This window comes from Mastomys coucha, unplaced genomic scaffold, assembly GCF_008632895.1.
Source record: "Mastomys coucha isolate ucsf_1 unplaced genomic scaffold, UCSF_Mcou_1 pScaffold13, whole genome shotgun sequence".
NCBI classification, from domain to species: Eukaryota; Metazoa; Chordata; class Mammalia; order Rodentia; family Muridae; genus Mastomys; species Mastomys coucha.
In genome coordinates this window covers 31,273,833-31,297,408 of record NW_022196895.1, presented here as the reverse complement: position 1 = coordinate 31,297,408, position 23,576 = coordinate 31,273,833, and the positions used below count along the sequence as shown (strand labels likewise).

At 41.4% G+C, this 23,576-nt stretch overlaps 1 protein-coding gene and 1 non-coding gene across 6 annotated transcripts in view; one reads left to right on the top strand and one right to left on the bottom strand.

Moving 5' to 3' along the window:
- Sil1 (SIL1 nucleotide exchange factor) overlaps positions 1-23,576 on the top strand; it is a 255,742-nt gene that overhangs the window by 194,522 nt on the left and 37,644 nt on the right. For all 5 annotated transcript variants that reach the window (XM_031365349.1, XM_031365350.1, XM_031365352.1 and 2 more), the window contains 2 exons: positions 451-642; positions 6,219-6,340. In XM_031365349.1, the coding sequence (XP_031221209.1) occupies positions 451-642; positions 6,219-6,340 (314 nt within the window). The remainder of the gene's footprint in view (positions 1-450; positions 643-6,218; positions 6,341-23,576) is intronic.
- LOC116087921 lies at positions 15,057-15,158 on the bottom strand. Its single transcript, XR_004117696.1, has one exon. It is a non-coding gene; the product is annotated as a small nucleolar RNA U13 (small nucleolar RNA).

Below are 23,576 nucleotides of genomic sequence, written 5' to 3'. Positions count from 1 at the left end.
CAAATTGCTCTTGTTCTGACAGCTCTTTCCCAGTTTTCCTTCATCCGGGTTTCCCATCAGGCAGTGCAAGGCCAGGGTATTCTGATTGTGGAAGACAGAGAACCATGGTGTGTATCCTCTGACCTTCTACTCCAGCTGTCCCATGAGGTTAGAGGTTGAAAATGAACTTGTCTTGCTTTCCCTGAGGTCAGCAGTTGCACCAAGAAGACTCGAATAAGCGTGCTGGGAAAAGCCCTATGTATGTTTCAAAGCAGAGTCCCATGGGAGTCAACTCTGGTGGCTTTTTCTCTGAGCCTCTTGGAAAGTGTCAGTGTTTCTGTTCCAACAGATTAGATCTCCAGTCTTGGAACAGCAGTTCTGTAAGGATGGGCATCCATTGGCACACTGTATGAGTCTTAGGGAGATGTCTCTAGCCCCTTGGATTAATCATGCCTTTGTTGTTCTCTTTAGGCAAGACAGGCCACAATAAAGCAGCTCTTCCGCCCCATCGAGGAGCTGAAGAAGGAATTTGATGAGCTGAATGTTGTTCTTGAGACTGACATGCAGATTATGGTTCGGCTGATAAACAAGTTCAACAGCTCCAGCTCCAGCCTAGAAGAGAAGGTTGCTGCACTCTTTGATCTTGAGTACTATGTCCATCAGGTATTGTATTTCCTTGCCTGTAAATCCAACTTTTTAAACAATAGCTCCAAACGTAAACCCTGCTCTAAACTCTGAGAAAAAAATGTCAATGGCTTTACCTCTTTGCCATGGCACAGACATTAATGTAGACCGCAGGGCAGTTAGAGCTGTTCTTAGAGAACACTACAACCCACTTTTTTGCTTGAATCTATTTTGTTTTGTTTTAACATTAAGACAAAATGACCATAATCTTGTGTCACTTACAGTCTGGAAGGGGAAGCAAATATGAACAAGTGAGCAAATTAACAAACAGTGAGCTAACTTAAAACCATAATAGGGGCCTGGAAGGGTGATGTATCACAGGGCAGCTTAGAACGAGCTGACCAGTTAGAGTCCATAAAGATGCTTCTCATAGGATACGCTCGTAGGCTGAGTGTTCAGGAAGGAGTAGGAGTTGGTTAGATGAAGAAGAGAAACTCTTAAGGAGGTGATGGCAGCGTTGCCCATGGGCAATATCTGGTGTACTGTCTATATTAGTACATTAGTTACACCCATGCTATAGTGGTACAGTTGAATAGTTATGACGAGCATGTGTACAAAGGCAGAAGCATTTACTGCTTAAATTTTCCTCCCATTTCCCCTTCATATCACTACTGTTCCACTCACCTTCCCTACAGCGGCCAGGGAACATTGTGGAAGAGAGGACACAAGTGCCATGAGAGCCAGAAGACAGAGAGTGCAGGAGTGACTGTGTCCTCTAAATATAACCTGAGCCCACAGGAGCTGTGCTTACAAAACAGGCCTAAAATGAAGCCAGTCAGCAGTCAGGTGTGGAGAGAGAGGGACTCAGAAGCCCCGCCCCGGCTGAGAAGCTGAGGAGAGTGGATGGCTGCTGAGGGAGGGAGAGGAACTGGTCTTTACAGGTGTGCACCCTGGTGGATGACCCCACACCCACCCACACACACACACATGGGCAGCCCAAATTAGACTCAGTAGGGCATTTTTTTTTAAGGACATGTAATTAGGAGAGGTTGGGGTGAATATCAGAGTAGTTAGGGGAAGAAGAAAGGATTAGTATAATCAGAGTATGTTTTATATATGTGTGAAATTCTCAAAAAATAATAAAATTGTTGTATTTATTTATTTACTTTAATTTGAGGCTGGGCATGGTGGCAGATGCTTTTAATCCCTGTACTTGGAAGGCAGGCAGATCTCTGCAAATTTGAAGCCAGACTGGTCTACATAGGGAACTCCCGAATAACCAGGGATGCACAGAGAGATCCTGTCTCAGAAACAAAACAAAACAAAACAAAACAAAACAAAAAACAAAGAAAAAAGAAAAGAATCTTGGAGAAAGTTTACTTATTGTTAGGAACTTTAGAAAAGTTTACCAGTCTTTGTATTAGAACTTTCCATGCATAGTAAGTTACGTGCACAGACTCTAAGGCAGAGGTGGGTTGGTACAGTTGAAGGCCTGGGCCAGATTGGAGCAACTGGAGCTCAGACAAGGAGAGAAAGGCACCAGAGAGGTAAAGCTGGGGCTATCCTTTTGCTCTTTGTGATTGTCCCTTAGTCCTGAGTTTTGAAGTGAGAAAGTAACCATTCAAACATCTAATACTAATATTGAGCCCTCTCGACGATCTACTGCTTCAAGTGCTTTGTATGGATTAATTCCAAGGTGCCCTGAGTAGGTACCATTATTAGTCTCATTTTTTTTCTTTTTGTTTGTTTTTCTGTTTTTGAGTTAGAGCCTCACTATGTTATCCAGGATGGTCTCACATTCCTGGGCTCCAGTGGGTCAGAGGGGGAATTGCAAGCTCCTACTTTTTAACTGAGGACAATGGAGTTCAAGGAGATGGTGTGATTTTTGAGGACAAACCAGCTACTGAGTGAGAGCTGGGATTTGTAAAAAGTTCAGTCCTATACTAAATTCTAAGCTTTTCGATTTTTGACCAGTGTACTTCTCATAGAACACTGACACCTTTTCCATGAAGATCAAAAAATAGAGGTAAAGAAGAACTAAGGCCAAGTATTCATTTAGCCAACATTTTTTTCAGCAAGTGACCCTATGGAGAGTCTGCTGTGTCCCAGATACTATGCAGGCACTTGAGGTGTATTTACGAACAAAATTGGACCTTATTTTCTAGCAGAGACTGAGAGGCAGATTTAACAAATAATTGTTTGAAAGGTAATAAAATTACGAAAAAGGACAAAAGAATAGTATAGGAAGTGGTGGGCAGGTGGTGGGGCATGTCTAGACTCTGACTGGATCTGAGAGAAAAGGAAGAGACCATGGAACCTCACAGGCCATGGGAAAGAGTAGGATTGGAGCCCAGTGGCAGAGGTAAGGTGAAAACAGCCCCTCCAACTGTTGCATTGAGAATCTGAGCACCATGGGGAGCTTGGGTGGGGACAAAGCCCTGATAGGAAGCTGTTGGAATGGTGGCCAAGGGGCTGTACAGTCATAGCCAAGCGAGAGTTTGAGATATTTACCCAGCGGACTGGAGCCCCAGTGCCCCCACCCCACCCCATCACAGTGTCCTTATTCTCTGTAAACGAGCCTATTTTTTCCATTTGGGTTTTGTGGAGAATGCATCTGTGCTGTCTGCAGGGGTTGCAGGGCGGCTCTGTTCATCTTCTTGTTCTGTTTAGAACTCCTTCTCAGACCCCAAAGAGCAAGACTGTGACCCTCTCACGAGGAGAAAAAAAATGAGCATGAGTTTTCTCTCCCCTTCTTAGTCCTTTTTGGGGTGAAAAGACATCCTCTAACTTTTCCATTAGAGATAATTAAGGATCAAGGCTTCCAGGGGTTACTGACCAGCTCGGTCTTGTTCTGGTGTTGACAGCTTTTATTATGTTTTTCATTTTTAATGTACTTGGGTGGATCTCAGCTTTCTGAAGAGTCTTGCTTTAGTTCACATGAAAGGCTAAAATCACTAGCTTATCATGCCTATAAGGGAAGGAGTTATACAAAGTCTAAAATAACCAATAACCCAACAACAGCAAAATCTCCCTCTGCAGTCCCGTGGCAGCGTCATCCTCCGGGTGGCATCCCATCCCACTTGTACAGTTCCTTGGGCATCACCAGACTCAGCCAGAGGTTATCATAAAACCACATTGGTCAAGGACAAACTCCCTCCGTTGGCAGAAGTGCCCTTCTGGGCCACTGACCTGGACTAGTGTACTATTGTGCCCTGGTAAGTTGTGATTTCTCAGGGAGATTCCAAAATACATAGCTCATCTTGCTTTCTAGTTGTGATGGAGAATTGGGTGGTGTAATGCTAACTTTGAGGCAAAAAGAACTTTTCCAGCCAGGACCTTGAGTTGATTTCCACTCTTAAATTCACTGAATAGGGGCCTAAAGAGCCAGGGGCTTCAAGGACTAGAACTGGGTCTGCCAAAGGATCCCTTGCAGCGTATTTTAATTATTAAAACAGGATATGCGAAAAGCAAAACCTTATGTGTAGGAAACAGTTTGTGAGTTATTTATGAAGAAGGCCTCTGTGTGCCTGTCTGCCCTGGGCAGAGAATTGGCCTCTCCTCTGTGACTCCTCCATTATTTCCCCAATGTTCCTTCTCCGACTCCCCTTCTCTTACCACCTGGGAGTGCTCTAAATTTTCCTACTGCTAGCCTGGTCGCCTCTGTCCCTTCCTGATGGTTTCTCTTCCTATATTCCTGTCCAATCCTCAAGGCAGTCTGAGAAAGCCTGTCATCTTCTGTGTGGCTCTGGGGAGAACCCAGCTTTTGGTATGTGAGTGGGCCAGAATGAACCTTTTCTTTCTCATTACCAGTCAAATGATGATAGAGCACCTTCAAAGGTGTACAAAAATACAATTCATATCTCATGGAATTGTTGTCATGTAGATAAGCAGAATCTCGAACAGACCCAGGCTCTGTTGTTGCTTTGGGGTCAATAGAAAGGCAAGCTGCTCTGCCAGGTTTTGGTAAGTGACCATCCCAGATGTGGATTGATGGAATTTTGAGAAATGAGTTTGTATCTTGGAAACCTGGAACAAAAAAGAATGAATTGATAAGTTTTAAAGCCAAATGTATGAGGAAGAAAGTTGTTTCAACCAAGTGCCCCATTCTGTCTCCTTATTAGGGGCAGGTTGCATAGGGGCAGGTTGGGACAGAAGAATCCTACATGTGACCTTGGACATCCATGGCAGCTAGACTTTAAGCTGAATGTTACTTTCTCCGGGCCCATGTGTTGGCACCGACACTATAGGTTGCTTTTTTAAATTCATAGTGGGGTTTTATTTTGGGAATAGTTTAAATTTTTATTCCTTAATTCAAGGGTTAATCATTGAACACCTAACTCTATGCATTTCACTCTTCTAGTCACTGAGTGGAACAGTGGATGGGAAAACCTGCTTTTGTAGACATCCTATCAAAATGTATGACAGTGATCATCCAAGTGCTAAAAGTAGGCCAGGCCCACCCAAAAGCATGGAAAGGTCATATGCTATACTATGCTATACTATGCTTTATACTGGCTTGTTCTCTCCGAGCCTACTTTCTAGTTAGGAGGCAGAAGCAAGGACAGAGTCGGATAGGAACCAGCTCTGAGTTCTAGGGGAAAAGTAGGCACTGATTACATCGCTGCTGGGCCCTCGCTTCTGAGACTTCCTCATTTGCTGTGCAGTACATCAAAAGGGCAAGAGGTTACCTTTGAGGGGCAATGATAGTAAGATTCTGTCTTTTCGTGTATATATGCAAACACAGAGTTTAGTAACTTCACTAGTAATCTCAAACTAGGATATATCATAAGACATCAATGTGATTATTTAGTATTGATTTTATTGTAGTGAAACCTTTTTACAATCATTGCGTTCATTGTTTTAAGTCACTCAGCTTATCAGTTATATGATGATAAAAATATTCAGCACTGCTGTCATGTAGCTAAGGTTAGTAAAACAGACCTAGGCCAAAGCCTTTGGGAAACTGACTTTTGTACAGATTTTAAAATAAATGTCTTCAGATTCAGTCAACCTTACCAAATAAAGGATAATATTGTTACTTCTCTCCTAGTATTCTTGTAGCACACCCCACCCCAAACATCCCCCCACCTCTGCACACACGTCCATGCTATGCCATGCAACACCACGCTACACCTGCCCCATCAGCAGGGCTTCTTTTTATAGTCCCTGGTTTCTAATTAAAAGTCAGGGTTTTTTTCCTCCACTGCTTCCATTGTGTTTGGACATCCATGGACACACAGCACTGTTTAGTGGCGCCATGATGCCAGATTCTTTGTGTTAACAGCTTGCATGTTTGGAGTAAGCTTTGTGACTCATTGCAGCATTAGAGTTTTCTGAGACATGTTTGGCATGAGCAAGAGCTAGGTGCCGTTTCTGTGGATTCCCACGCAGGTGCTTATAAATGGTGTTGCATGAATGAGAAGTTCTCAAATGTAAGATTCCTTTAGAACTTAGGCAGTTTTAATGCACCTTTCTAGTTACTCAGAAGGCCACTGCTGCTCTTCATCTGTCTTATATATTTGATTTTGCTAGTCATTAAAGAACAGCTATCAGAAGAATGCTCTCCACCACCCCTCCCCAAGACTGTCCTGTACTAAGCAATGCTTTTGTTGCAGATGGATAACGCACAGGACCTGCTGTCCTTTGGTGGCCTTCAAGTGGTGATTAATGGGCTCAACAGCACAGAACCCCTGGTGAAGGAGTATGCTGCTTTTGTGCTGGGGGCTGCCTTTTCCAGGTGAGCAGCATGGATGGATTGCCATTGGCTAGAATCATTTGCCTTAATTGGCTTAAGGAAAGGTTATACTTGCCCTTCTAGTGACTAGTCAATACAGTACTGGTGAAGCCAGAGCTGAGGCAGTTTTTATTCCTAATAGAAGGTTGCAGCCATGTTTTCCTCTTCTGTGATTTCTATTCCTTTCATCATAATATATATATGTATATGTGTGTGTGTATATATATGTATTTATATACACATATATCATATATAAAATAACAGACCATTAGGTCATATTTTCTACTTTAATAAAATGAATAAATGGACTGACCACATGTAGTAAGTAGTGAGAAATGGGAATAAGCTACAGGAGTTGATCGTTTAGACAGTGAAGCCACATCTAATGACTAAGTGATGAATCTGACCAAGAAAGGCCTTCTGAGGGGCTGGGGCTTCTCCTGGTTGCTGGAATTAGTCATGCAGTGAGGTGCACTCTCTGGGTGGAGTCTTTAGCATTTCAGTCAGTCTGTCTTATTCTGGAAAACTTAGCAGGCAAGATGAACAGCAGATAGCTTCTTGAAAGAAGGGATGTGGAGAAATATGTAGGTATCAAGTAATTTTACTCATTTGAAAAGGTCAGGATATCTTTATACTGTCATTATGTCCATTTAAAAATATCTGCTCATAAGACCATCTTATCTGTATTTCTAAAATAGAAACAGTTACTCTGATTCTTGCTTCGAGGGTGGTGACGATTAGTATTGCCTTGCCTACATAGTTTGTGCTGAGGTTGGAGAAAGGCTAGTCTAAATGCCATTGTAGAGTTTGTTTGACAAGACTTTGTTTCTTTATTCATTCTTATGTTTATTTAATTAGAACTTTAATCTAATCCTTTCTTTTCATTGCAAAATGAAGGACAGTTGTCCCAAGGCAGAGGCTGCAAGTAAGCCAGCCCTGATCCCTTATCAAGCCTGTCTTTACTCACTGTCTATGGTAGTGTTGTAGGCGATTGGGCTCCAGCCTCCAGGGCACTCTATGTCCCTTGGCCTCACTTTCCAAAGCCATATTTTGTAGGAAAACCCAGTTCCTCCTGTCCAGCAGCTGGACACAGCTATGGCTTCATAAGGTTGTAGAGACTTGACAACTTACTCAGGTTCAGGTTCACCATTGCTTCTCAAGCCGGAAGGGAACTAACTCCAACCCTTTCATCTAGACTCATTTTTGAAATCTTTGTCTTATTCCAAACTACTTCCAGTATGAATGTGATATCCTGCATATCTCTTGCCATTGCTTCTGGAAATAGATTTTGGAGAAACAGTGACATCTTCATACCACTTCCTTGTTAAAGGGGACTCTGACTTGAGAAGCATTTACTATTACATAAATACATGTATTTAGTCACTGTATTATGATGACCTCTCCATGACTGGACTATGTTAGTGTAAGACCATGTTAGCATTCATACAGCATCACTAAATTTAATAGAGATAAATATAAAATATTGCAATTTAGTGTTTTGATGGCAAGCACACTACTGTAGTCAAATGTTCTAGCTGGGTTTTTGATAGCTCACTGAAGGGCTGTTACAGCGACAGCATGGTATGGCGCCAGAGCTCTTGGAAGCCAGCAGCAGGCTTCCCAACACCAGGAAAATGTCAGTGTTTTATTCAAAGAGAAGCTTGACACAAGTAAGACTATTTCTGTGCAGAGGCTGGCTTCCGTGCTGTTGTCTGATATGCATTACTTACTTTTGATGTCCTGAGTATCGGCTCTGCACCTCCCTAACTGCTTCAAGTGTCAGATGTGTAGTCACAGTGATTAGATAAGCTAGCTCTTTGCCAAAGGGCAATCAAGAAATAGCATCCTGGAATCATGGGCTTGTGGGCAATCTTTTGAACTGGGAACAATAATAGGTGTCCAGTGCATTTCATAAAGGTGAATAGCAAATAAAAACATAGAACAAGCACTTGCCCATAATAAATGTGGCATCAGCATCATCATTACCTCATCTTAATGTCTCCTTTGTTACTATCAATTTCCCTATACAGAAGTTCTTACATCATTTCTTTCTACAGTACAAACTCTGTCATTCTGTTTATGTCCCACCATGTCTCTTGCTGCTAATGTTGCTGCTTCATGAGAGTGTTTATTTGCCTACCTGGGTTAATTGCTTAATAAGTCCTTCCATGCACATTTCTGTGGAGGAAGGGATCTCTTCCCCAGTGTTAAACACCAATTACTCCAAGGTAAGGAAAAGAATGACAGAAATAAAATTGACATGGCTACTGAAATAAAATTTGTTCCTTTACTTAAACATGATTAACACACCCAATTAAGGGTCACACATACTCATTTTCTGCTGTTTATTGCCCAAGTATAATAAGGTAGGTGAAATTCTGTGTAACATATGCAGAAGTTGGTATGCTGATAATTAGTAGATTTGTATCTTTTTTGCTACTTTCTTTTAAAAGTCCCTTTCTTCTTCAGGTTATTTTCTTTGGCCTCTTTGTGACCTGATTCCACCCCATGGTGGCATATACGAGGGTCTGTCTGCAGCCGGAGCTACCAGGAGTCTTAGACAAGTTGTTTTTGCTTCTGTGGAAAGAAGTTTTAGAAAGCTTTGTGAATTTCAGAAGCCGTAGCAGCTTTCTAGAATCTGCTTCACTGCTTCTCTGCAAACTGGCCAGCTGTTTTTCTTTCCTTCTCCTTCCCTGTACAAAGCCTTTACATTGAACTAGCAGGAGTTCAACTATCAAGAACCTGCTGTGCTTGCTCCCATGAGCACTGGTTTGCTGTTCTTGCATTCCCTTCTCACATACCTTTGTTGTTCTGTATCAGTCTTTAATGACATGTATTTTTTATTTACATGTGTATGAATTTTATACATTTATACATATAAGTGTAATGCTTTTATTTGAACTGCTCACAGTGTATATGATGTGATGGAACTTAACCCAGTACATAAAGGGATATCCATGTATCATCAGCCACAGAAGGGGCATGCTCTATAACTGCTTCCTTGGTGCCTACCTCACAAGCTCCTCAGCAGATTTGGGGTTTGTATACGTTTCTTGAGAGAATGAATGCATGCCCATAGTGCTGCATATGTCCACCCTGTGCTCTTCTCAAGGTTTTACCAATCAGTTTTTAAAAACGTTTTAGATTATTTTATGTATATGAATATTTTGCCCGCATGCATGTATGTATGCCAATTGTGTGCCTGTGGCCCAAAGAGGTCAGAAGAGGGCATCAGATCTCCCAGAACTGGAGTAATGAATGGTTGTGAGATGTCATGTGGGTGCTGGGAAATAAATTTGGGTCCTCTGGAAGAGCAACAAGTACTTTTGACCATTGACCCAGCACTCCAGCTCTAGTTGCAATTAATTTTTGCCAATTTGCCAGTGCCTTACTATGATGACCCTTCTCTGTCTTTAACCTTTAATTCCCAGGTTTCTTTGCTTACATCCCTCAGTGAATCTCTGCTAAGCTCTATCTTCTTTTTTCGCTTCCTGGTGGTTTTGTTTCCTGTTTTCTTTCAGTATTTCAATATTTTCTAGTGTTTGGCCATGGCCCAACCCCCTCTCTTTTGTTGTTGTTTTTTGTTGTTCGTGGTTTGGGTTTTTTTTTTTTTTTTTTTTTTTTTTTTTTTTTTTTTTTTTTTTTTTTTTTTGTCTTTGTTTTTGACAAGGTTTCTTTGTGTAGCACTGTCTTTCCTAGAACTCACTTTGTAGACTATGCTAGCCTCAAACTCACAGAGATCCACTTGCCTGTACCTCCCGAGTGCTGGGATTAAAGGCATGCACCCCATGCCCAGCTCACCGTCTTTCTTGTCTTCATCTTAGGTCTCCATGATTGCTGTTGCTCACCCTTGTCCCTGCTGTACACTGTAGCTGTCTTCAGACACACTAGAAGAGGGCGTCAGATCTCATTATAAATGGTTGTGAGCCACTATGTGGTTGCTGGGATTTGAACTCAGGACCTTCGGAAGAGCAGTCAGTGCTCTTACCTGCTGAGCCATCTCACCAGCCCCTCCTGGTCCCTGCTGTAGACATTGCCCTCTGTGTTTTCCCATCGGCCTTCATGTTCCTCACTCTCTGCGCCCTGAGGCATGTGCCTACTAGTCCACCATGATATTCAGGGTACACTTAATCTGTTCGACCTCCACTACAACTTAACAACCTTTATTTTCCTTCTCTTTATTTTCAAACTTCTTGAAAGAATAAAAAAAGGATAACAAGTTGCATTATGTTAATGTCCTCAACCCCACTATATTTACAATCTGGTCTCTGTCCCTCCATCCATGAAAATTACCAAGAGTACTTTGCCATCATCGATATCTGTACAGCAGTCAACATTAGCCATGACATCCCGTGGAAACTGTACTTCTTGGCTGTTCTGTCATTATAGACTCCTGGCTGTGACTGAATATCTTCCTCCCTTTTTTCTGTGCTAGAGATTCAGTCCAGGGCTTCACACAGGCCAGGCATGTGCTCCACTACTGAGCTACATCTCCAGCCCACCTTTTTTCCTATGGCAACATCATCCTTTACTGTCTTACAGTTGTAGCTACTCACCAAGATCCTTCCAGCCTTGTCCTCTCTACCAATGACTTTCTCTTCTATAGTTTCACATACCCTCTAATCTTGAGTCACTGGAAACTCTGCATTCCAGTCCTTTTCCTGAGATTTCCTCATGCTACCAGACTGTTTGAATCTCACACTCTAAAAGTTGAATTCATTATTGTTTCTTTGACAAACTCCGTTTTTCTTCCCACATTCTCTTCTCAGTTATTCTTGTCACAGTTGTTGTAGTTATTCCAGGTTGGAACTTTTCAGTGACGTTGGAGTCTCTCCTTCGCTCGCTCTCTAGTGCTGAGGGCTTTGTGGGTTTTTATCTCCATGTTTTCTACTAAACCATTTCTCCTTTTCATTGACTTTAAAGAACCTTGACATTTTAAGTTCAGTATCTTGTCCAGAGTGGGAGCTCCTCTCCCCTGTGCTGGGAAATGAGACATGAATAATCTAAACCAAGCATGGTAATCCCATTCTCTATGGATATTGATTGCTTTACAGATGGGAGTGTGATCCAGTTCTGACTGATGCAACATGGAGAGGTATTGGTAGAAAGCGTTCTGTAAGGGTCTTGCTCCTGTGAGTAGAGAGCTCGGGACCCCTCCCCCCTCTGCTTCTTGCCCTGAGTGCCTCTGTTTTGGAACCATAGCAGCTGCCTTGTACCAGTGAGGCTAGAGGAGAAAGGATGAGGAGCCAGTGAGCTGACAGAGCCTGTGTCCTTTCCAGTGCTGTGGAGACAACTGTAGTGCTGTTTGGAGACATCCATTTTCAGCTTTTCTTGTAAAAAGTAATTAAATGTTTTTTTAAAATCACAGTTAATTATCATATTGATCCTTGTAACTGAACTTACATTCATATTGAGAAATTTCCAAAATCTCTCTCAGATATTTTTTTTGGTTGGTTAGTTTGGTGTGTGTGTGTTTGTTTTTCCAAGACACAGTTTTTCTGTAGCACGGGCTGCCCTGGAACTCTTTGTAGACTAGGCAGGCCTTAGACTCACAGAGATCCACTTGCTTCTGCTTGCCTCTGGCTCCTTCGTGCTGAGATTAAAGGCGTATGCCACCACCGTCCAGGCCTCTCAGACCTTTTAAAGTGTGTTATATTCCCCTTGCTTCTTCAGAGTACTTGTCTCAGTTTGCAGTTATGTAATTGTTTGATTACTTTATTTATATCCCTCCTGGATAGTACTTGAGAGGCTAGGAGTCCTTACATTTTAACTTTGCTATTCTATACAGGGCCTGGCCTTAGATGAACAATCAGGAAGGAATTATGGTGAGGAAGGGTGAGTGAAGAGACAAGTGAATGGCAGTGGCCCCTAGGAAGTGAGCCACTCACTCATCTCAGAAGATAACCACCAGGGCTGAGTGGACAGTGCTGTTTTTATTATTAATGATATAATAGTGCATGATTCAGACACCACACCTTGACCCTTTAAAACATAAGGCCGTGGGAAGGAGTATGTTACCCTACTGGCTGAAGGCCCAGAAAATAGAAGACTAGAGATTTGGATGAGGTCAGACATGGGAGTTGCCAGCATTTAAATAAAAGTTTAAATGTGACCCGTAGGACCAATGTGACATCTTGCCTCAAGTTCTTAATTCTCTATACTCCTCCAGTGACAAGGGAGGTGCTCAAGTCATGTTTCTAATAAATTGATTAGTATAATAACCAAACTGGCCCAGGCAATTGGATAGCCATAGCTCCTAAGCTGCATTCAAAAGCTGATTAGTGTTTTTCAGATGACAGTTAATGACAAAAGGAAAATGAGCTGTAGGCCTCGCCAGCTGCCGAGTCCTGGGGAGGGAGGCACTATCTGCTATAGACTTGTCCTCGGATGTGCCCTGCCTCCCCAGACTTTTCACTGTCCTTGCTTAGCCCCAGCCCTCAACATTCTTCTCTTTATCTGCAGTTTTATTAGCATTTGTTGCCTGGCCACCTAAACTGACTCTAATACATTGACATCTTTGTAACTCACCAATGCCTTCATTTCTTCCCCAACAAACTTGAATGCTTTGGGGAGTGAGAATGGGTACACAAGTCCACAGCACTTTACAGAATCTGAGTCTGTATGACTGCTCCAAGCATAAATGGTCTAACATAAAAACCAAAGCCACTAAAAATTAGAGGAGAATGGAGTCACTAAGAGCAGGAACTTGTCATTTTTGTTCCATTTTGTTTTTCTTCTACTGAGTATGTATTATTTTTGTAATTAAAATTTAAAACAGTAACAAAACAAAGCAGAGTGGACCTGGGAGATTTCTATATCTAATAAATGTTTCAAGCACCAAAATACCTGGAAGTGCTAGATTAAATACTTAAAAGTTTCTGTGCACACTCAGTTCAGCAGTCAGAAAATGGTAGGGCAGTATCCTTGCATAACTTAAGGGGAAATGAGTAACATCAAACCTTTATGTGATAGCTCTGAGAGAAAGTACAGAAATTCTAAATTCAAATAAGATCTAAATCCTAATAGGCACAGAACACTGGAGCAGACAGCTGCCTGAGGGACACTGCCATCCTCGAGTGGCTGTGAGCTTCCAGCTTCAGCTTAAAAGTTACAAAAGAAAAGCTTAAGACTTCAGAATGAGAGAATAGAAAAATGAAATCTTGTAGTCAAAAGGAGTTGTTCTTACAGCTTTGAATACAAAGAGAAATATATCTGCTAAAGCTCTTCACCCTGGACAGCTCTGGACAGCACTTGTGTTGAAAAACCACATTCCTTTTTTTATATTCTGAAAAACCCAAACCACTACACTGTGGTTATTCCTTTTCTTCCTGTAATTACACATCTTTTGGCTGTATTTTGAGCTATTATTGTTAAATGTATACCCATATGGTTCAAGTAACGTCATGTCTGTACCTTGTGTCCTTAGTTAGAAGTATCTTGGCTCCTGTGGAAGTTACTTTTGTCTTAAAGTTTGCTTGCTATTAATACATCTACTAACCTTGTATTTTTTGGGTATCTTTTCTATATCTTTTATTTCAGTCTTCATTAACACTACATTTTCTATATATCTTTTATTATGTAGCATATAGTTATAATTTATATGTGTGGATATGTGTATGTGGTATGTCTTAAGTTGCTTTTCTATTGCTGTGAAGAGACACTATGACCAAGTCAACTTATAAAAGAAGGCATTCAGTTGGGGACTTGCTTACAGTTTTAGCAAGTCCATGACCATATGGCTGACTGGCTGACTGGCAGGTAGGCGGGCGGGCGGGCAGGCAGGCGGGCAGGCGGGCAGGCAGGCAGGCAGGCAGGCACTAGAGCAGTCATGAAAAGCTTTCATCTTGATTTGCAAGTTGAAAGCAGAGAAACAAAGTGACTGGGCCTGGCTTGGGCTTTTGAAACCTCCGAGCTCATCCTAGTGACACACCTACTCCAAGGAGGCCACACCTCATAATCTTCTGAAAACAGTTACAGCGGGTGTGAGGCGCTAGGATTCCAATATATGAACCTAAGGGCCATTCTCATTCAAACGACCACATGGCATATATGCTGGTGTACATGTGTGTGCTCATTCTTATGCCTGCAGAGGCTGGATCATTGTATCTTCCTCAGGGGTTCTCTACCTTATTTTTATTTTAAAATCAATTTATTTTATCTGCATGCATGTTTTGCCTGCATGTATATGTGTGTCACAGGCATGCCTGGTACTTGTGGCAGTCAGGAGAGGGCTTTGAATCCCCTAGAACTGGAGTGACGCACTTGTGATGCTGGGAACTGAACCTGACAAGTGCTCTTCGCTGCTGAGGCGTCTTCCAGCACCTCACCTTATGGAGGCAGTGTCTCATGTAGGCCAGGCTATCTTAAACTCCCTCTGTAGCTGAGGATGGCCTCCAGACACCATAACGAGCATATTGCCAGTTTTGTAGTTTTGCTTTCTTGGGGCAGGTAGTTTTACAATTTTTTTTAGAATGTTTTTATTCATATCTATTTATCAGAAAATTTCATCATTATATGTCCAAGTATGATTTGTTTTAATTTGTTCTCTTTGGCTCTCAGTGTGCTATTTTAAACTACAGACTTCAGCTATGGAAATTTTCTGGTTTATTACCAGTACTATGTGGTTCATTGGCTCTCCCCCATATTCTCTATTTGCGGATGATATTAGGCCATCTGTTTCTAACATCTCTCAAGTGTTCTTTTTTTTCTCTTTTTCCCATGTCAGATGGGTAATGTGCTGACATCATGACAAAATTTGAGGCGACGCATCTCACACAGTAGCTGCAAACCCACTCATTACACTTAGAAAACACGAGAGGGTCTCTTCCTAAGTGCCTTTGTCTTCGCCTTCCTGGTGATTCCGTTCACTTAACAGGATTTTTTCCTTCAGTGTGTTTAATGTGTTTATCACATCCATGAAGTTTTTAGTATTAGATGACTGTATTTTTCAATCCTAGGAGTTTCCTGCTAATTATTGCTTTAATTGAATTGAAAATTTTAATATGTAGCATTTTGATTATTGTTCAATTGAAATGATTTAAATTTTAATTGTGGTTTCTTTGGTTCATATGAAATTATACTTCTCAATTTCCAAATATAGTGGAAAGTTTGTCGTCACTGTTTTTGTTATGAACATTGAACCTATAGCCAGATAAATGCTCTTAATTATTAGGCATTTGAAAGAAGTGGGGATTTTCTATACAGTTAGTTTCCTGTTGTGATTTGGATCAGTGTCACACTGGTCTAATACACTGGTCTGTGTATTAGAAAGGCTTGGGCTTCAGGACAGCGCTTTTTGGAGATAGTCTCTGCCTGTGTCCTAGCTCATGAATTTAGTGGTTTGCTCCAGAACATGTGAGTTGTGCTCACCAGGGACTGAGAGCAATGGGCTGATTGTGGGCTGGGACCTTTAGAATTATGAATCAAAATATTCCTTTTCTCTTTATAAATTGACACCCTCAGGTATTTCATTGTAGTAATGTGAAGCTGACTAATACAGTAAATATTCTTCTTTTGTAAATGTTCTGAATATATGTACATAAAAAGAATGTACATTTAGTTCTCCAAGAACACAGTCCCTCTGTCTCACATAACTCCCTTCTTTCCACTATGTTAAGCCTTGATGATAGTGCAGAAACAATATATATTTATGCAAACCATGGTTCAGATTGCGAAGTCTGATCTTTCTCACCCTAGCTAACAGAATTGGTGCAGCAGCAAGCCCACCCCAGTCAAAGGCAGGACGGGTAAGCAGCAGCTGCTTGCACTCTGGCCTAGCTGTTTGTTCAGTAGAATGGGGTAATAAATACATTTTTAAGTTTAGAAGGGGATTGTTGAAATGTAAATCCATCATAAGTCAATACCTATAAGTATATTATACATATATGTATCCATGTAGATATGTGTTCATATGTTTATTATGTACATACTGTGTGTATAGATGCACATATTATGTGAGGTGTCAAACTTCACTTTTGTTTGTCTAAAAATGTCACAACTCCCCCTCCATCTAATTCTAAGAGTTCCTCCAGAAGTTTCTATTATTTTGCATGATTATATGTGTAGTTGTGACTAAGACATATTTTCTTTTTGAAATTTGTTAAACTTACTCAGTCTGAATTTGTTTCTTTCATCTTTCTAGACTATTCTTAGCAATCTCTCATATACCATCCTGCTGTCTCTCTTATTCCAACCAACTGTATGTTGGGCCTTTTTACTCAGTTGTCCTGGGTTCTCATCTATTGTCTAGTTTCTTTCTATGTCACATCCCTGTTAACGTCTAGATAATTTTTTGTAGTTCATTTTCCTCTTTACTTACATTCCCTCTGCTGTGTCAAATCTACTATGGAATCTGGCCATTAAATAGTTAGTCATGGGCTTATAATTCTAATTTTAGAAGTTTTGTGTGTATGTGTGTGTGTGTGTGTTTCACAGATTTGTGTGCACTATGCACATATGCAAGGCTGCCTGCGTGAAGGAGTTTCCGTGCCTACACTCCAGCTGGAGTCCTTGTGCAGCTACTGTTTGCACCATGGTGTCTTCCCTCTTGTGTTTATTTCTTCTTTCTATTCATTTTTTGTTTGTTTGCCTGCTTTTGTCCTTTTGGTGTTTTGAGACCCCCTGGCTGTCCTTGAAACCTTGAACTCACCATATAGCCCAAGGTAGTCTCACATTTGCAGCCATTCCCTAGTGTTGGATTATAGGTCTGTGCCACCACACATGACCTACTTACTGTCTTAAAAAAAAAAAAAAAAATCATTTGAGTCCAACGAGGAAATGTCCTCCTTTTAGAAAAGATTGATCTTATCTTCTGGCAGATGCCTGGAATTAATTAATAATCCATCTCACACAAAGCTCACAGCTCAACACTTCAGGGATGTCAAGCAACATGGTGTCTAGACTGAAGCTCTGTACTTTGACCCATTCTTTGTGCCTCTGTTGTGCAGTTCTTGTTCTCATGGCTCGCTGTTACCTGGGACCCATGGCACTAAACTCCTAGGATAAAGGGGAGAAGATTCCCATGTTGGGAAGCAGCTCTTTACTTTGGCATAGTTGCTTTTCTCCACACGGTGAACAAACCCAAAGTCACTTTGAGAGACTCCTGGGTCCGAGTGGCTTCACTGCCATCCTCCTGGGCTCCCTCTTTCTCTGCTTTTGCTCTAATGGTTTCTGCTTTTGTTTTTTGAGACAGGATCTTGTTTATGTAGCTAGCCTCAGATGTTCAGTCAGTTCTATGTTAGCGCCCTGTATAATGAGAAATTTTATTGCTTTTCTACACTATTGAGAAGATTTTTTTTGAGGGAGCTATATAACAAGACCTTATTTGGAATGCATAAAAAAGCAAATCTTTAAATTTTTTGAAGTTAAAACTTCAAAATTATATAGCTATAATAACTTGAAGTCTTAATTTCAAAAATATAATTATATTTTTTCATCTTACCTCTCTTCTCTCTTGTTTTTCCTCTCTCCAAACCTTTCCATGCTACCCACCCATCTTGTTGAGAATGCTAAAATATATATACCATGTTTGTTTTCAAAAGGTAGGTGTGTCTGAATGTTATTGGAAATAGCTGTTGATAGAAACAGACAAAACCCAAATAAGCAAAAATCAAACCGTTACTGAAGTCTTAAATGCATACAAACAAAGTCAGGTCTTCCCCCTTTCTACTATAGTGGTCCTAACACCACATACTTTTATTTATATCTGTGATTTTAATGATGACGCATGATGCTGGCATTTAATTGTATTGTATGTGCTTTATTTATATATATATGTATTTATATTTGCTTAGGTAGGTACAATAAAATGTGTGTTTGTGTGTGTGTATCCATTTCATCAAGGGCTATATTAGGAATTTATGGTGAATTTTCTTATCTATTCAGAAGGTCATGGAATATGCTAATATATATATGTGTGTGTATATATATATATATATATATATATATATATATATATATATTATTCATTTTATGTATATGGGTACACTGTAGCTGTCTTCAGACGCACCAGAAGAGGGCATCAGATCCCATTACAGATGGTTGTAAGCCACCATGTGGTTGCTGGGAATTGAACTCAGGACCTCTAGAAGAGTAGTCAGTGCTCTTAACCTCTGAGCCATCTCTTCAGCCCTGGAATACACTTTTGTGGTGACTTTTTGGTGTACTTAATTATATATCACTTAATAGAGCGTCATCCCTATATTTTCATAATGAATATTCTTGGTCATTGTGTTCTATAGCACTACTTAACAAATTACTATAAACCAAGTGGTTGTGAACAATGGACAGGTATTATATCACAGTCTCTATGGGTTAGGAATCCACATATGGTTTAACATATATGTCTGTATGTGTCTGCTGAGTTTCTATAGTGCCGCGTGTCACCTGGGACTTGAGTCCTACGTGGTCCTTGACTGGGAAGCATCCCCCTCTGAGTACGTGTGACTGTGCACAGGCAGAGGCCCTCCAGCTCCTTGTCACATGGCTACCTCAGTAAACTGCCCAGACCCACGCAGTGAAAGTACTTGCTGGGGAAGCTGGATGCCTTGGTTTGATCTCCAGAGCCCAGGAAAGAACCAACTTCTAAAGGCTATTCTTTGCTTGTTACATGCATATGCTTAGTTACCTACTTACACACACACTTAAAGTTTTTTAATTAGATGACATTTTTTACATAAACCACTAAGGGGACTAGAGAGATGGCTCAGTGGTTAAGAGCACTGACTGTTCTTCCAGAGGTCCTGAGTTCAATTCCCAGCAACCACATGGTAGCTCACAAACATCTCTAATGGGATCTGATGCCCCCATGTGGTGTGTCTGAAGAGAGCAACAGTGTACCCACATACAAAAAATGAATAAATCTTTTTAAAAAGCCACTAAGGAAAATATATATTTTGTGTATGTGTATGAATGTTTCTATGTGATGGTGCATATTTATGTGTGTAGTGTACACGTATATATGTTTTGTATATGTATATGTGTATGAGTGTTTCTGTGTGATGGTGCGTGTGTGCAGTGTACATGTATGCCTGTGGAGACCACTGGTAAACCTTGAGTGCTGTTGCTTAGAAGCTGTCTACCTTGTTTTTTGAGACAGTCTCTCACTAGGAACCCTGGGACGCACTGATTAGGCCAGCAAGCCCCCCGATAGCCTCCTGTCCCCACCTCTCCAGCTCTACGACCACAAGTGTGAACCACCAGGGACAGTAATGTTGCCGGGTGTCAAATTGGGGTCCTTCTGCTTGTGTGACAATCACTAGATGTTAGTCCTTGCAGTGTAATCACATACACAGTCACACACATCATGCCACTTTACTGTATTCTACTGGTTAGAGGAAGTCAAACATTCACACTCTAGATAGGGGTATATGGTTTCAGTCTACACATTATGAGTTTGGCTGCAAGTGACAGGAAATGTCACAAATATAAGAGATGTAAATAGTTTCAGGTCAGATCCTAGGGCTAGGGAGCAGCTCTGTTTCAGGGAGACCCAGGGGTCTCTAGTTCCTTTCAGCCACACTGTGGCACCACGTCTAAGAAGTCATCTTTCCCCCGAAGGCCAGGGAAGAAAGGAGCTCTAGAAGAGGGGTGCAGTTCTCTTTGGGAGGACAGCAGAGACAGACATTAGCACGCCCCATGGTGTCACACTTGCCAGCCCTTCCTGCCAAGGAGGTTGAGAAATGCAGTCTCTATTTGCTCAGCAAAATCCTGTTGCTGTGGAGGAATGCAAAACAGATCATGGGTACCAAGGAGAGCTTTTACCACACACATGTGGCTTTAAATCAGATAAGGCTCATTTGCTCTGTGCTTTGAAGAAATATTTCATAAAGTTACCTGGATTTTGAACTTTGAAAAGATAATTCAAGGCAATATCCATTCAGCAGCAGCTGCTGCTTTTTTCTCTTTCTTTTTCTTTTTCTTTTCCTATTTGATGCCAGGATATTTTTAGTTTTGTAGTGCTGGAGATTGACAAAGTCCAGGACTTTCTCTAGCCAAGTTACATATTCCACTGTATAAGGGTTCATCTTCCTTGTCAGCCTTCACTGGATTTGGAATCTCCCAAAAGATACACATCTGGGGGTATCTGAGAGTGTTTGAAGACAGGTTTAACTGAGGGATGACCCACACAGACTTTGAGTTGTAACGTCCATTGCTTGGGAGAAAGTAAACTGAGCATCAATATTCATTGCTCTCTACTTCCTGACTGCAGACACAGTAAGCCAGCCTCTCCACACTCTGCAGCCATGCCTTCCCTCTGTGATGGGGCTATATCCCTTCCTAAATGTCAGCCACATGCACACTCCTGCCCACAGGCTGCTTCTGCAAGGTGTTTTGTTACAGCACCTAGGAGACTGGCTAATGCCACCTTGGAGGCTTGGCCCCCTGGATTTGTGATTGTTAAAAAATTAATATGGGTATAATGGTACACACATGTAAATTTGATTATAAGCCCTATACTTGGGAAACTGAAGCAGGAGGATTACTATGGATTTGAAGCCAGCCTGAGCTACATAATGAGTTAAGGCCAATATGGGCTACATAACAAGACTGTGTATTTAAACAAAAAAAAAAAAAAAAATCAGCAGGATATGGTGGCACACTCCTCTTGTAGTCCCAGCACTAAGAGGCAGAGTCTGTGGAGTTTGAGGCCAGCCTGGTCTACTGGAAGAGTTATCTTTAAGAAAGAAAGAGAAAAAGAGAGAAAGAAAGAAAGAAAGAAAGAAAGAAAGAAAGAAAGAAAGAAAGGAAGGAAGGAAGAAAGGAAGAAAGAAAGGAAGAAAGGAAGAAAGAAAGGGAGAAAGAGAGAGAGAAAGAAAGGAAGAAAGAGAAAGAAAGAAAAAGAAAGGAAAGATAAGAAAAAAACAGAAAGAAAATTATGCACGTTTTTTACTGTGTGTGTGTGTGTGTGTGTGTGTGTGTGTGTTAAACCCAGGACAAATTTGCTACTATGTAATTTTTTTTTAATTTCTTTTATTTATATGAGTATACTGTATCTGTTTCCAGACACACCAGAAGAGGGCATCAGATCCCATTACAGATGGTTGTGAGCCACCAGGTAGTTCTGGGAATTGAACTTAGGACCTTTGGAAGAGTAGCCAGTGCTCTTAACCACTGAGCCTTAATCTCTCCAGCCCGTGATTTTTAATTCTTATTATTTATTTGTTTATTTTCTTATTTTAGCTGCTCATGCCAGGGAAATACTCACTGAGCTGTGTGAGGCCAAGGGGCCCTGTGCCATACTTTATGTCAGTGGAATGGGCAAGGTTTGAAGAGCACTGTATAAGGAAGACTGAATTAACCTAGGCCAGATGTGACAGGATATGAAAATAAGAAGCTTAGGAGGGCTAAGGACTTACTATATAATATAACATTTAATCACTGTACTGGCGGTTTTGTGTGTCAACTTGACACGGGCTGGAGTTATAACAGAGAAAGGAGCTTCAGTTGAGAAAATGCCTCCATGAGATACAGTTATAAGGCATTTTCTCAGTTAGTAATCAAGGGTGGGAGGGCCCATTGTGGATGGTACCATCCCTGGGCTGGTAGTCTTGGGTTCTATAAGAAAGCAAGCTTACTATGGAGCAGAGACTGAAGGAAGGACAATCCAGAGACTACTCCACCTGGGAATCCTTCCCATATTCAATCATCAAATCCAGACACTATAGTGAATGCCAGCAAGTGCTGGATGACAGGAGCCTGGTATAGCTGTCTCCTGAGAGGCTCTGACAGTACCCGACTAATACAGAAGTAGAGGCTCACAGCCATCCTTTGGACTGAGTACAGGGTCCCCAATGAAGGAGCTAGAGAAAGGACCCAAGGAGCAGAAGGGTTTGCAGCCCCTTAGGATAAACAACAATACGAACTAACTAGTACTCCCAGGGACTAAACCACTAATCAAAGAGTACACATGGTGGGACTAATGGCTCCAGCAGCATATGTATAGTAGAGGATGGCCAAGTTAGTCATCAATGGGAGGAGAGGCCCTTGATCCTGTGAAGGCTCTATGCCCCAGTGTAGGGGAATGTCAGGACCGGTAAACAGGAGAGGGTGGGGTGGTGAGCAGGAGGAGGGGGGAGGGAACAGGGGTTTGTTTTTGTTTTTTTTTTATTTTTATTTTATTTTATTTTTTCTCTTTTTTGGAGGGAAAACTGGAAAAGGAGATATCATATGACATGTAAATAAAGAAAATATCTAATAAAAAATAAAAATAAAAAACAATAAAAACAAAAGAAAAAAAAGCTGAGTAAGCCAGGGGAAGCAAGCCAGTAAGGAACATCCCTCCATGGCCTCTGCATCAGCTCCTGCTTCCTGACCTGTTGAGTTCCAGTCCTGACTTCCTTTGGTGATAACAGCAATGTGGAAGGTAGAAGCTGAATAAACCCTTTCCTCCCCAACTTGCTTCTTGGTCATGATGTTTGTGCAGGAATAGAAACCCTAACTAAGACAATCGATGTAACAACCTGTGTACTGGCTTTACAGAGAAGGATATATTCCAAAGGCCCATAGATAATTTATGGAAGAATTGAACTACAAACTCTTATGACCAAACCTATGTTCTTCTGTAGTGTGAATCTCTAACATTCTCACAGAGAGACACATTCCTCTGAGTATTTTGAATGAGGTCTCATGTGTGCTTATTTGCTATACAACGTTTGAATCTGATATTGGAGGGTTATAGAGAATGATATGGAGAGAGAAGGGTTGGGTTTTGTGGGAGTGTCCTTATTCAGGCTGGTTTCCATATCCAGAATAGTGGTCAAGATGCAGCTAACTTCTTTTGTGTGTGCATGAGATGTGCACCAGGAGGTGTCTTAGTCCGTTTCTACTGATGAAACACCGTGACCAAAACAACTCGGTGAGGAAAGGGCTTATTTGGCTTAGGTTTCCATATCACAGATGGTCATCAGAGGACTTCAGGATGGGAGTTCAGGCAGACTGGGAACCTGGAGGCAGGAGCTGAAACCACGAAGGAGTGCTGCTCATTCACTTCCTCCTCATGGCTTGCTCAACCTGCTCTCTTATACAACCCAGCACTACTAGCCCAAGGATGGTTCCAGCTACAATGGCCTGGGCCCTCCCCCACCATTCACTAATTAAGAAAATGCCTTGGAGCCGGGATGGCGATCTACAGAGTGACTTCCAGGACAGCCAGGGCTGCACAGAGAAACCCTGTCTCGAAGAAAGAAAGAAAGAAAGAAAGAAAGAAAGAAAGAAAGAAAGAAAGAAAGAAAGAAAGAAA